General features: G+C 39.0%; 1 protein-coding gene across 7 annotated transcripts in view; it reads left to right on the top strand.

Moving 5' to 3' along the window:
* MICAL2 (microtubule associated monooxygenase, calponin and LIM domain containing 2) overlaps positions 1 to 14,148 on the top strand; it is a 140,120-nt gene that overhangs the window by 50,731 nt on the left and 75,241 nt on the right. For all 7 annotated transcript variants that reach the window (XR_011337495.1, XM_069857565.1, XM_069857563.1 and 4 more), the window contains exons 8-17: positions 1,416 to 1,673; positions 2,487 to 2,602; positions 3,835 to 3,961; positions 4,168 to 4,258; positions 4,353 to 4,500; positions 6,605 to 6,804; positions 7,315 to 7,427; positions 11,698 to 11,769; positions 12,330 to 12,479; positions 13,617 to 13,721. Coding sequence is in view for 6 of the 7 variants with exons in the window: in XM_069857565.1 (XP_069713666.1) it covers positions 1,416 to 1,673; positions 2,487 to 2,602; positions 3,835 to 3,961; positions 4,168 to 4,258; positions 4,353 to 4,500; positions 6,605 to 6,804; positions 7,315 to 7,427; positions 11,698 to 11,769; positions 12,330 to 12,479; positions 13,617 to 13,721 (1,380 nt within the window). In the remaining variant the exon portion in view is untranslated. The remainder of the gene's footprint in view (positions 1 to 1,415; positions 1,674 to 2,486; positions 2,603 to 3,834; positions 3,962 to 4,167; positions 4,259 to 4,352; positions 4,501 to 6,604; positions 6,805 to 7,314; positions 7,428 to 11,697; positions 11,770 to 12,329; positions 12,480 to 13,616; positions 13,722 to 14,148) is intronic.

Here is a 14,148-nt window from a genome sequence, read left to right as displayed (position 1 = left end):
TCTGTAGAGAACTGAAAACATTATTTCCTAAATTTGTCTGTTCTGAAACTGGCTGAAATGGGACTTTAACTCACCTTGGAGATACGTGGTGTAATCATCACACCAGAAAATAAAAACCTCGTTGATTTAAAGGAAAACTTAGCACAGCTATGTTCAGTTTTATCAGGCAATTAAGGAAGTGTTAAAACTTATTCCAGGCTAAATTTCAAAATTTCTGTAGTGGGTGAAACATGATAGAAGGAGGCTGTAAACACGATGACCTGAACTTTCAAAGATACTTGAGACTTTGAGGCCTTATTTTCCTTTATTTAATGACTTATTTATTTCTCCTACTCCTTCCGACAGACGTGAGGGTTTGTTTTCTTTTATTTCTTGAAAGTGTTTTGGCACCATTTAAATTTCTTTTCCCGGAAACCCAAGAGAGGTCAATTTTTCTTGCAAAGTAAAACAGTGCCAAAACACTGAAGTATAATTTCCCAAAGGAAGTGCTCATGGGGAGCTGTCAGAAGGTTTCATGGCTTTCTGATGGGACCGCTAAGTTCAGTGTCACAATCTCCTGACCTTTTGGAGGACAGGGGCTCCCAGGGTGGAGCGATGGGCCCTGGAGGAACGGGAGGTGAGCCCCAGGGCTGAGGGACTGGTGTTTGTAGGTGGAGGCAGTCCCAGGAGATCTGTAGGGAGTTTGGAGAAGAGGAGCAGTAGCTGTGACCTGTCAGAGCTGTTTCCTTGACCTACTCAGGTCTGAGCGGGGAAAAAAGCAGTCTGTTTAAAACAACTGGGCTAATAGCAGTTTGGTGGTATCATCCCAGCGATTAGGGGTCTCATCCGTGATTAAACTGTAAATAGAAACTGCCTTATTAATAATCATTGGATTTAAGTAGGGTGACCTGTAAAGGCAGGGTCCTCTACCACACCAGCCAAAAAACTTCCAGCTGAACTGAACAAGAGAAAAGTTTCTACAGTCCAGGTTTGATTGTGTTGTTACTGAGATGCGAAGTCAGACCTTCAGGCTGAGACCCGTATGTTATGTCATTGGTACATCCGTATTTCTGTTCTTGTGTGGTTTCAGATGTTGTGCACACATGCAGAAAAGCATTGCAGTGGCGATGATAACACCTTTTGATGGGAGGGAAGTAACATTGTGAAAAAAATAATGCAAAACTGAGGAACTGGGAGGAACTATCATCTTCAATTGCAAATGCAGCTGCTTATTCAGTGTTGGCTTAGAGAGCTCCTGTTTGGGACAATACAGTAACCTATGTTTATGTATTAACATTTTGGAGGAGATGATAAATCTCACTTGGTTCTTTATGCTGCAAGATGTGTGGTTGCCACTGTGAGGCTGTGAGAGCGCGACGTTTCAGTACAGAGAGGATAGTTGGAATAGCTAATCCTACATGCTTCTCTTTTTGCAGGACTATATTGATACTGAGTTACTCCTTTGTGGGGAAAATGTGAACCAGAACAATTTGCTGTCTTATGCCAGAGAAGCTGCTGACTTTGCAACCAATTACCAGCTGCCTTCCTTGGATTTTGCAATTAATCACTATGGGCAACCAGATGTAGCAATGTTTGATTTTACTTCCATGTATGCGTCTGAAAATGCTGCACTAGTGAGAGAGAGGCACAGGCATCTGCTCCTGGTGGCACTTGTTGGAGACAGTTTGCTTGAGGTATATCTTGGAATGTCTTCCAAATAGCCTTTTTTTTTTTTTTTCTCCTTAATCTAGCCATTCAATCTACTCCCCCATAACAAACTGTCTTCTCTTACGTGTTCTGAAACGGTGGTACACTCTATGGAATATATTTCTTTTTTCTTTTTCTTTTTTAATGCCATAGTTTATGTCATAACTAACGCTTGGCTGGCAGTCTCTGGCTTGCTTTATGCAAGTTGTATTTCTGTCTGAAAACTGAGAGCTGTGTGTCCTCAGCTTGGGTGCATGGCTAGTTTTCCTGACTTCCATCACAGAGAAAACGTTGATCTAACTTTTTATTGTAGTCTCTTTGCCTTAATATGTTCTCTTTCTGAAGTGAAAAGTGTATGTTGCAACTTATATATACATATATTTTTTTTTAAACTAATGCTGATAGCCCAAAGTGTTTGATAAGATCAGTCCAGAGCAAAATTAGGAGATGAAAAGAAAGGCATCTTCTTTCCCCTGTTTTACTTGACAAATTCTTGAGTATTGAGTCTTTTTTTAATTTTCTCCTTAGCCCTTACCTTTTGACATTAAGAAATTTGTTTTTAAATATAGAAGTTAAAAAAAAAAAAAAAAAAGAAAAAGTGAAAGCAGTCTTCTTTATTCCCTAAGACTTGGAGACAAATGACTAAAATCTACAAGAGCTGACAATGTTGTGTTTTAACTCTTTCTGGACTAGTTTTCCAAAACAGTATGAAACCATAGACTCCAAATTTACATTGCAAGTTAGTTTTGTAGTAAAAACTCAAGTAATACAAGGAATTAAAATGTAAATGCTTCTTACAGCCCTTCTGGCCAATGGGTACTGGCTGTGCGAGAGGCTTCTTAGCTGCCTTTGATACTGCATGGATGGTGCGGAGCTGGGCTCAAGGAAAACCCCCATTAGAGATCCTTGCTGAACGGTAAGTGCTGCTTTTGTCTTCTACACAATTTCTAGTGTTTTAAAGAGTTACAGTATTGGTGGAAGGCATTTGGATTCAGAATGCTAACAGGAGAAATATTATTCTTCACTGCAATGGGTTGAAATTATCCATTCCTTCAGGTTACTGAACAATTTACAATAGCACTAGGCTGTTGATCTAGCAGTATACCTGAGGTCAGTTTAAATCACTGATTTAAGTCACTAATGACTGGGATTAATTGTGATCCTTTAGGAAATAAACTGGAGGTACCTTGTGTTGAAAGACTAACCCACCATCCGTCACATTTTTAATTATTTAATTATTAATAATTAAAAATTAGGTTTTAATTCAAAAAATATTTTTCCAGAAACAATAAATAAGTAGTTTAACACTAACAGCTTTCATAGTTGGTATTTGTGATTTTGACTTTTCATTTTAGCTTAGTAGGCCAAATGCCTTCTTTTTTTAGACTGATAAATGTGTGGCAAAGGAAAATTGCTGTAATGTTGCATCATAAGCTTCTCTACACAATGTCTTTTTGACCAGAGCAAAAAATCTGTTAAGTACACCAGCAGTCCTGGCGTCACCATGGTTTGATGGTTGAAGGTAATGACTTTGGTCCTGATGGCAACTGCCCTGCTCCACTACAGCTACCCAGGCTCTTTGGGAGCAGGTACACAATAGCCATCATTGTGGTAATGCAAGTAAGAGCATTACCGAGTACAGTGCTTTGAGAAGTTTTAACATAGAAGCCTGTGGGATGACTCAAGCGCAGCATAGCCCCAGATGGAAAATTGAACAGCATAATAAAAAAGGCTGTGGTGGTTATAGGAATTGCAGAATGATGGGATTTAGTGCTGTTATGTGGTAAAGAAGTTACTCCTTGGGTGGAGGTTAAAGCAAAACCAGATGACTGAATGATGTAATCTCCTTTTTTTTTTTTTTTTCTTCTCCTTCTTCTTTTTCTTGCTTGCTTCCTGCCTCAGGGAAGTATGGGCATAAGTTCTAAGAGTCTGTCTTTTTGTTGTCCTTTTTGTCTGGCATCCTTCTCCTGCTGACCGGGGAGAAATGGGATGGATGCATTGTGCATTTAGTGCATAACACTTGTCCTGGCAGAATCAAAATAAGGTGCAGGTAGTTGCAAAAAAGAAAATATTCTTTATATAATAGATATTTATTTTAATCAATTAGTTATTTATTTTAATCTCCTGCATCTTGTTTTTCTCTGTAAGAGAGAGCATTTATCGACTCTTGCCTCAGACTACCCCTGAAAATATTAGCAAGAACTTTGACCAGTATAGGATTGACCCAGGAACAAGATACCCAAACTTGAACTCAAGCTGTGTTCGGCCTCACCAGGTCAGTACTTAAAAGGCTTCCGTGTGAAATCACAGTTAATTTATATTCCAGGTGAAATAGGGCCTCAAGTAGTGCATAAACAAAATCTTCAAGGGACTCCTTAATTTAGATCCAGTTGTGATAAAGTCAACCTAGAAAGAAAAATCTTTCTTGTTTATCTCTCAAAAAAATTCTAACATTATGCCACAAATTGCTTTTACTTATAGGTGAGACAATTGTATGTTACCAATGAGTTACAACAATGTCCTCTTGAAAGAGTAAGCTCCATTAGAAGATCAGTGAATCTCTCAAGACATGGTATGTGACATCTCATGTTTGCTGTGGCTTAATATTTGGAACTTCTGAACGTACAAAAACTGACAAAAATGTTTGCTCTCCACTATAACCACAGAGTCAGATACTCGACCTAACAAGCTTTTGACCTGGTGTCAGAAACAGACTGAAGGGTACCGAAATGTAAATGTTACAGACCTGACTACCTCCTGGAAAAGTGGCCTTGCATTGTGTGCAATTATCCATCGCTTCAGACCTGACCTCATGTAAGTGACATCTGTAAATCCTGAATGTAGGATATATTAAGCTTTTATCAAAGCATAGCGTAAGACGAGCCAGAACAACACTGATAGTCTGCAGTCCCCTTCTATTCCTGGTTTTTGCAAAGAGGTGCACACCATTGCAGGTTTGGTTGATAGAGAGGGTGGGGTTGTTTTTGCTTTGATTTGTTTTTTCTGTATGTTCTTGCATGCCATTTAAAATTAAATATATATGCTTCCAAAAACCTAGGAAGGCTTTGAACCTTATGACTTATGATCATGTTTGTGGCAGTCACATGGCTGTTTTAAACAAAAATTGCAGTGTCTGGGGAATGCAAGAGACAGGTTTTTAGGGTATTTAAAACCACAGCCATGATGGCACTGTCATAAATTAGAGAAGTACCTGGATGAGCCTTAAATGAGCCATCCTCAGTGTGTTTTAGTGGTTGCTGTGACGGTCGTGTAGGCAAATATTGGACCATGGAAGTGCCATTGGAGATGGCAGGTCTGGATAGCTCTGTCCAGAAAAGCGCAGTGCCCTTGCAGGTGGGCTGTGCAACAAGGGCTGGCTCTTGAAAATGAACTGCTTTAGGGGTTGCACGTAAGCCAGCCTTCCTCTTTTGACAGTGTTTCTGGGGTGCTAACCCTACGAGACCCAGCTTCTGATGTACAAATGTTTTGTAAGGTTCCTTGGTTAGATTCATGAGGGTCAGTATGTAATGAGTGTCAGGAAATGGCAATTGGTGGTGCTGGATTATCGGGTCTGCTTCATGCAGTTTTTGGTGGAGTGACTCTTCTGTCCTCCCAGCAGTCTCCAACATGCAGCAGATGCGTTCTCATGCCTTCCTGCACAGACCAGGGAGTCACAAATTTTGTCAGCCTCCTTTTATTTTGGATAAATGAAAGAAATGGTTGAGCTCTTTTATGATGTGTGATACGTTGAAGAAAATAGGAGCAATACCCAGGGTGCTTGTTTGTACGGCTTTGCCAGAGGAAGAGCTGACGTTGTAAGAACATATTTTTTTGCCTCAAGTTAATTTTTTTTTAAAAAAGGGAATTATGGATAGTTTTGTGGATATAAGAGGATGAGAGAGAGTGTAGAAAGCAAAATAACTTTTGCTGTTGGTGGAAAGTATGTCTCTTAAGTACTGCTCTCTCTAAAAAGTTCAGAGATTTGTCTTCCTGAGCTAAAAGATCTCCTTCTGTTTAATTAACCTTGTGCTTGTATCTTGTTGGCTTTTTGTATAAATGGGACTGCTGAAGGACTTGACCCCCTCCTGGGGCAGAGGACTGCCTGCACCCCCCTGGTTCCAGAAACGAGCAGAGTGTGTGGGTTCAGAGCGGGGAGAGAACTTCTTTGGGGGTTCAAAAACTCACATTCCTTATGAAGAGAAACAAACTACCCTGCCTAGAGCTTTGTAATTTATGCCCATGGTTATTTTAATCATGAATTTTGGAAGCTGTTCAAGGGATCAGAGTCTTAGAATAGGTCCCATAGAAAATGGATTAGGGAATGGATAACACAGTTCCAGATGTGTGATGTACTTATTTAGTGCACTGCTAAATCCGTTTATGACATGGACAGGAGGTCATCATTTGAACTGTGCGTGTAACACCTTAAAAAGAAATGTAGTGCCTGTGCATGTACACACACACATACAACGTGTTTGTTTCATAAAATGCTAGCCTAAATTTACTCCTTGTGGCTTCGATGATTTATAGAATTAATCAAAACTAAAAAGTCAATTGCTAACAGGTGAAATCTGTAGTAGCACAGCTGTATTTGGAGAGGAAAAAGGTTTCCTAACACTTCTGAGGAGAAAATGCATATCGTCAGAAGTAAAGGAATCCTTTTTCCTGGGACTACATCAAAACCCACTTCAGCAAAATAGCTTTTAAATTACATTTCTGGAGAAGCCATGATTCATAACAGGATTTATACAAGACTTCTACTTCTTACCAATTACCACACTGTTTTTTTGCCAGTGAAATGCTTGTCCTCTCATTCATGATGCTGTTCTGCACCTCTCCGATGGGCAAGGGAACATGGTGTATTTCTGAGGTGGGCAGACAGTAAACCACCACTGATGCCAATGTGTTGTCCCCACAGTGACTTTGATGCTCTGAATGAAGAGGATGTTGTCAAAAACAACCAGCTAGCATTCGATGTTGCTGAGCAGGAGTTTGGGATCCCCCCTGTGACCACAGGGAAGGAGGTGGGGTCTACTGGGGAGCCTGACAAGCTCAGCATGGTCATGTACCTCTCCAAGTTTTACGAACTGTTCAGGGGCACACCTCTGCGGGCAGTAGGTAAGCTGAACCCAGGCTGCTCTGAAATATTGCAAGTTTGGGGCATGGAAGCATTTCATCCAAGCTGCTTATGAACACTGCTTGTGAGCCAAGAACCCTTTCCCAGCCAAGCTGTTCTGGCATGTGAGTGTGCCTGCTGCTGTCCACAATAGTTACCTTGTGCCTAAAAAAAGTAAGGGGCTAAAATTTTATTGGAGACACAGGGTTTGTGGGCCCTTAATGGTTTCAGAGAACAGAAGCAGCTGGATAACTGCAGCTTGACATCATGAAGTTCATGTATCAGGTCGTTAGAGTGATCCTCTAGAAAGGATGACTGCATATGGCATGTCCATTCCTAGTGGTTTCTGTTCATTTTTTAACCAGTCATCCTACTTTGTATATATTTACTTTTGTTTGCTCGAGTTTCTTATGTATAATTGCTACCAGCATTCAGCTGGAAAGTTCTGGTTTAGTCAGAGTATTTAAAAAGGAAATCTGAATAAACATCCTAAGCAGTCGTTTTTTGAACAGATGCTGATGACAAGCAAAATGGAGAGAATAATGATCTTTGTTCAGCAAAATCGTCAAACTTCATCTTTAACAATTACATTAATTTAACTTTACCAAGAAAACGAGTACCAAAGGTAAGCTGTGAAGGAAGACCTGCCCTATAAATCTTTCTCTTTTAAAAATATGAAAATAAACTGTCAGGCTCAGGAATAAGGCGTTTATATCCATCCTCCTATTAAAAAGCCAGTTGAAGGACATTTTTTGAGCATAATAGAAAAGTAAATAAGATTTCACAGTTAACAAAGCTCACACACACGCACACACTCAATTGTTACAAGGTTTGTAATGATGAAACTGTAGCATTGTCCCTGTCAAATGGCTGAAGCATTAATAGTAGTTCAAGTTAAATGCTTTCTGTAAATGCAAAGGTCCAAATTGCAGTGAGAATTTGGATGTACTTGGGAAGAGTTTGTATCCAATTTCCATGTCAGTCTTCTTCAGTGTAGGTAAAAGTGAGGTGAGGAGGATGCTTTATTTTAGTATGTTTCTAAGTTGTGGTTTTCAGCTTGAAATACGTCAGATCTTGGCTCCATTACCTTTATTGTCTTTTATTTTTTATTTTTTGAAGTTTTTCAAAAGGCATTTTTAGGAGGTTTTGTGCCATGCTAGGTGCTAAGTTTTATGTTTTTGTTGGGGGCTTTGGTTTTGGGAATCTTTTTGGTTGGTTTGGTTTTTTGAGATGAGTAAGTCTGGAGATTTTTCTGAGCTATTTCTGCCTTTAAGAAAAATATTACTGTCATTTTGTATCCTTAGAGTTAAATATACAGCTATATGTTCAAATAATCACTGGAATTCTAAAATGCTTTATTGTTTGAGTGAGAGTGATTGTTTTTAACTAAAACAGTGATTTAAACAGTTTGTGGGTGCTGTCAAGGTTCTGGAGGGAAGCTTTCAAGCTCTTGTTAGATGTATAAAGCCTGCAATGTTGACAGATAGTGGGCGGGTTGACTAACGTGACTCTGAAGTAATCATCTCTTAGTCATAGCCATATACTTTTCTTTCTTGGTCACTTATTAATGAAAACTTATTGACGTGCCCTGTTCATGTCCCTGTATAAAACACATTCATGCCCATACATGTTGCAATTAAAGATTCCAGGGCCTGGAAGCAATAGGGAGAACTGAGTTAATACCAGCTGACGTATGACTGTGTGCAGTGAGAGTATGGTCTATTTGTTTCTGAATGGATTACAACTTCAAAAGTTTTATATAGTTTAATTTAAAAGCTACTCTGATGAAATTATTCAGTAATAAACTGTTAAGTCTTCTGCCTATTCATTAGCTTGGTCCTCTTCTTAAAGGAGACCTTTAGGAGGGGCTTTGCTGTCACAGCCAAGCCTACCTTCATTTTAACTTCACTTTAGTTGGGGAGTGTCTGCACCACACGGCTCAGAGGCAGCAGCATCTCAAGTCCAAATGTTGCAGATTAACCAGCACATGTTAGACAGCAGCGTGTACTCTTCCACCTGCATTTTCTGAAGCAAAACTGTTCCAAGTTTTGAGTTTCCTGGGCTAGGTAGAAATTACGTTGACTATGATGATTCTCAAGTTTGTTCTTCTTTTTTTTTTTTTTTTCCCCCCCTTAAACCAGACGTCCTTAATGCTTAACTGTATTGCTTCATTTACCCCTCTGAAGAGGTGTAGACTCCAAGTTTTGTCTGCAAAAGTACAGAGTTAGTACTTCTTTTGCAGTCTGGCTATTCAGCATCCTTAATAAAAGTTCAAGTGTACATGTTTGTGCTGAATTTCTCAGTATTTTGATATAATGCTTTCAAAATTTGTTACTATCTTATCTTCTCAGTTTTGGTAGAAATTTCATTATGATTTTTTTTTTTCCTGAAGAATTACTCCATAATTTCCAGATATTTCCTACACTGACTTACATCTTAAGTATTTCCCATCCACGAACATGTTTTCAGGAGCTGTGGACAGTCAATTGCACAGTAACCTCATGTATCCTTTTTAGAAATAACTTATCCTTGCTACCCAAATATACACAAAACCAAGTGACATGGTTCCCAGTTAGCCAATCAGTGAGAAACCAAATAGGCAAAATAAACATTGTTTTTATTGTGGGTGACTTCGACTTCTTTGGAAGAAAAACTTTTTCATGACCACAATGTTGTTGTTTTTCCTTCAGTTATTTGCAGAAGTAAATAGACTTTTAGTAGTGGGAGGGCTTTCCATTACTAAGCTGTACAGCTCTCTGACTAACCTCTTGTCATGAAATAAGCCTCCTGTCATAACGGGAGGTATAGTTCTTGGCACTACATGAAAGCAGGAGGTGATTTGCTTAGCAAACAGACCCCTTTGGTTTCACGCAACAGGGGCTTGATTGAACTGAGAAGTGGAAGTGATATTTTTCCATATGAGATTGGGGAGTGGGACTGTCAAGACCTTATTTTGTATGAAGCTTTGCAGCCTTGTCATGGGTGGGACATGAAACTTAGCAAGAAAGGTGGTACTCTGCTTAGGACAGAGATTTGTGAATGCTATAACCATCTGAAACTACCTGAGAAATGGGACTCCTAGGAAAGCAACTGCTTTATGTAAGAGTTCAGCTGTGGTTCTTTCCCCTGCAAAAAATGGTGGTGAGCATTGTCCAGGTATGACTGTAGGAGCGCACTCACATACCATGGAGTCAAAAGCCAAGTAGGGTAACAGTGTTGCTTACTAAACTTTCCATACCGTTTAATTTGACCTTTTATTTGGCTGGAAGAGGGATCCTTATCTGAGTGCAGGCTGTGAGAGATCAGGAAGCGGGGGCCTGGAGCTGATGTGACGGTAGCTGTTCTGGCAGCGTGTTCTGGGCTGGATAATGTTTTCCGTTCTCTTTCGAGTGTCAGCTGCACTGGAGGGGAACTGAGATTTCCTGTGCTCCAGACTAATAAATGAATGGAGGTGTTTACACAATAAAGGGCACAGTCCTTTTTCTTGGAGTTTTGCTAGGCAATTAAATTGCTTTGTCTTTGACTTCTTTGTAAACATGTTAATGAAAGTCCATTATTTAAGATTTTTGAAAGGCAATATCTTATTTGCTCCATTCACTTAGGCAAATTCTGCTTTAATGTGGTGTTATTATGTAGAATACACTGTGCTGTTATGTTGCTCACTCTTGCTTAGTAGGCTAATGATTATAGGTAGTGTAAAGCTGGATTACTGAGAGCTGAGGCATTGAAAGACAATGTACCAAAGCATACAAAGTAATCAAAGTATTGTCATTGGATTCTTTTTGGTGTTTGCCTAGAAGTTGTTTGGGATTACTTCTATTCACTGCATAATGATTTATTGTGAACAGTGTATATGTAAAAAGGAAGCCTGTATTCTTTGATCTTTCTCTCTATTCTTTTTTCTTTTTTTTCCCAGTTGGCTGAGCAGTCACTAAGTTGCAGTGCAGGCAAATGAAAAAAAAAGTGGAGTGTAGTTTATTTTTCCTAAAACATAACCTAATATGACATTTATCAGGGAAAAAAATATCTTGGTTGTACCACCTGTTCAGGACTGCATTTAATAGGAACTGATACAAATTTTTAAGCATTGAGTATTCTCCAAGTTCATGTGAACTGAGTAGGAAATATTATTTATTGTTTGTGTGATCTCTAGTTCAGTGAGATATTGAACATGTGCTTAGCTGAAGCACAGAATAGGAAATTTAGTTGCTTAAGTACTGTAATGTAAAGGCATAATCGAGGACGTGAACCTTACAAGGGAGGCAGACTTTTAAGGCAGACAGTAATTGCTCCACAAAAGGAGATAAGTCTGCAGTAAGAAAATGTAGTCTGCATCTAGATATCTAGGTTAAGAGATATGGAGGCTGTTGTGAAAGAGTGAGGTTTTGTTTTTTTATTTTCATTATTTATATGGAAACTAGTGTAGTCGAGATTAAAATTCACAGAAAAACTGATACTGTAATGACTTTTTCTTCAAGGATATGCTAGTGCTTTATGAATTACCAACTCTTTAGTACTGAAAGACAAAAAGGTAAACACCAACGTTTTAGGGCCTTTGTTCAACAATGTGTACAAATGTGTTTTAACCCATCAGAGTCCAGTGGGAGCTCCCAATCAGGGGTTGCAGGGCAATTTTTCCATACGTGATAACTGCCATGAGGGCCACCAGGCTCCTCTTGTGAGGAACCATCCTGCTGAGCTGGGGGAGTCTGATGAGCGATGCCAGTGCAATGAGGACCCCTGCCCTCTGAAACAGCTCACCTGTTTGCCTTATTTAACAGAGGCCAGACCAGACTTCCCTGGTTACAAAAGTTTACATCCTGTGAGGAGCTGATAGGGTAAATCTGGTAACTACTGTAGTAATCCATAGAACTTGTTTGGCTTTACTGTTTCAGGTTGAAGGGAAAACGGAAGAAAATGAGAGTAACAAAAGACGTCGAAAAGGTCTTTTTGGTGTCTTCGAGGAGGTTGGTGTTCAGCGGTGTCCAAACATATGCAGCTCCATGATGAGCATCAGAGCTGAAGAAGCAGTGAGAGTTGGGGGGCTAGAGCTTGGTGGGAACAAGAGGCCTCTCCCTTTAAAACCTTGAATATGCTGTGGTATACACTAAAGAAGAGCTATATTTATTTAAATCAATTGATAAGGAGTAGAGCATTACCTAAATTGCACGACTTTTCTTGTTAACTCATGAACATCTAAGGTATTGGGGTTTTTTCCCTTTCCTACTCAGTTATTTAAACAAATTTTTGTTTGGAGAGTTTGCATTGCAACTTCATTCCTAGCCACTCTGAGTTACCTTTGCAACTCTGCTTTATCATCACCAGCACCGGCTTTCATTCCCTTTTTACTGTGCAAAGACAAAACTTTTTTTTTTGTTGACTTCTGCATGCTTAAACAGTGTCATTTTTAATGTACTCTAAACGTATTTCCATTCGTCCTTTGCTGGTAGGGATGATATTTCTCCTTCTTTCTCCATAAGTGTCATAGGTAAACTTCACAAAAACAGGGTTTGTTGCTTCCTTGCAGGCTTCAGGCTTTTCAAGCCAAGGGACAAATGCTGGGAAAGAACAAAGTGATGGCAAAGAAGGAATGAACCAGAATAAAGTTAAGTCAATGGCAACTCAACTGTTGGCAAAGTTTGAAGAGAATGCTCCAAGTACAACTTTTCGGAGACAGGTAGGTCATAGATGAACACCGAAATAATCTCTGAAATTAAACTGTAGTTCCTCCTTGTGAATATGATGCAGATTTCCAAGGGAAAAATATGATCTGGAAAAAAAAATATCTGAGGTGGGTTGTCATTTTTTTTATACTTTATGGAAATGAAATACTTATTGAACAAACATGACTCATACAGGTTGACCAATAGAATATTGATATATTTTATATTATAAAGTGTAGTGGAATTGCAATGTCTAGAAATCTCTTGAAAGCCAGTCTGCATAATTTTTGCTTTGTGAAGTAGTCTAAGCTGGCTCCATATGGTATTGCAGAAGGACTTTTTCCTGTATTCTGTGAATAAAGGGCACTGTACATCCAGTGGAGTCTTTCTTCATGGAAAGCTTAGAAAGCATAAGAAGGGAACCTAGTCTTTTGTAAGATGTCTGATGGCTATTTCTGTTCTTAAAGTAGGCATAATGGAATATATTTGTACATTCCTCAGTATTTTCATGGTCTGATGTTAGTGTGACTAGTGGTGTTTTAAAAAATAATCCCGTGCTCTCAAGGTAGGAATGATAAGCTCAAAAGCATACTTTTAGCCTGCGTGGTGGTTTGAGTCAGCTAAGTTCGGATTAGTCGCCTAAAAGATCTGAAGGAAGGATGAACAAGATGTCAAGGTTCTGTCAGGGGTGGTAACTTCCTTAATTCTTTGTACGTATATCCATTTGTTTAATTACATATTCAAGTCTTCCAGAAGCATAGGCTTTATAGATGTCAAGTGACTTTCTCATTGTTTGAGCCACTATTGTTTGCAGTCTACCTGGCTAGTTGTCAATGCCCTGAGCTTTCCGTGATGTCTGTGTAGAGTTTTGCTGGGCCATGTTGAAAGAAGCCTTGATGCGATATCTTTTGATCATAACCTCTTTTAAAGAATACTGAATGAGCTGAATTTTAAGTGTATATTTAATAGTAGGAGGGGTTAATAAAATGGGTAGGTGACAAAAATCTGCGAAATGTGTTGTTAAGCTCCATAGTAACATGTCTTTAAAAACAACTTTTATTTCTTTGTGCCTCAAAAGTTCTTTGAAACCTATTTACTATCTTCCTCTTTTTTCCCACTCTGTCTTTATAATTTTAAAAATGCTTTACAAGGAGCTAATAGATAAACCAGCCCTGCTCTCTTCTGACCCTCCTGTTAATCCTCGCTTTGCTAAACCTAAGGATCTAAGTCTTCTTGCACTTCAACCAAAAAGACAGGTAGGAACTCGTATGAGTAACACCTGACAAGCACACTGTTTCTCTTACTGCTGGGAACACACTGTTATTGTGTGACTACATAGTATAGAAAATGATATTTGGATGTAATTTGCAGAACTAACAGATCTGTTTAGCTGAGAATTGTGAAAAACACATTAAAGTTTAAGACTATTTTCCGCCTGCTTCGCTGGATGTAAAAACTATTTAAATGAATTAGTAACTGTGTGGAAAAAAAACCCTAAAAACCTATGTGTTGATTTCTGTGTTACTCTATCAAGATTATACGAGTATCATTACATAGCTGCATTTAACATGCAAGAAAACTACAGCAGTATCTGAAAATTTGTCTGTGCATGCACTTGGTGCTTTGGGCAGTCGTAACGATAAGGCAAAGGGAGTTTTCTGGCAGAAGGATTCTGGAAAAAAT

This window comes from Phaenicophaeus curvirostris, chromosome 5 (assembly GCF_032191515.1).
Source record: "Phaenicophaeus curvirostris isolate KB17595 chromosome 5, BPBGC_Pcur_1.0, whole genome shotgun sequence".
Classification (NCBI taxonomy): Eukaryota; Metazoa; Chordata; class Aves; order Cuculiformes; family Cuculidae; genus Phaenicophaeus; species Phaenicophaeus curvirostris.
Note: the sequence above shows the minus strand (reverse complement) of the source record. Positions and strands in the feature narration are given on the sequence as shown.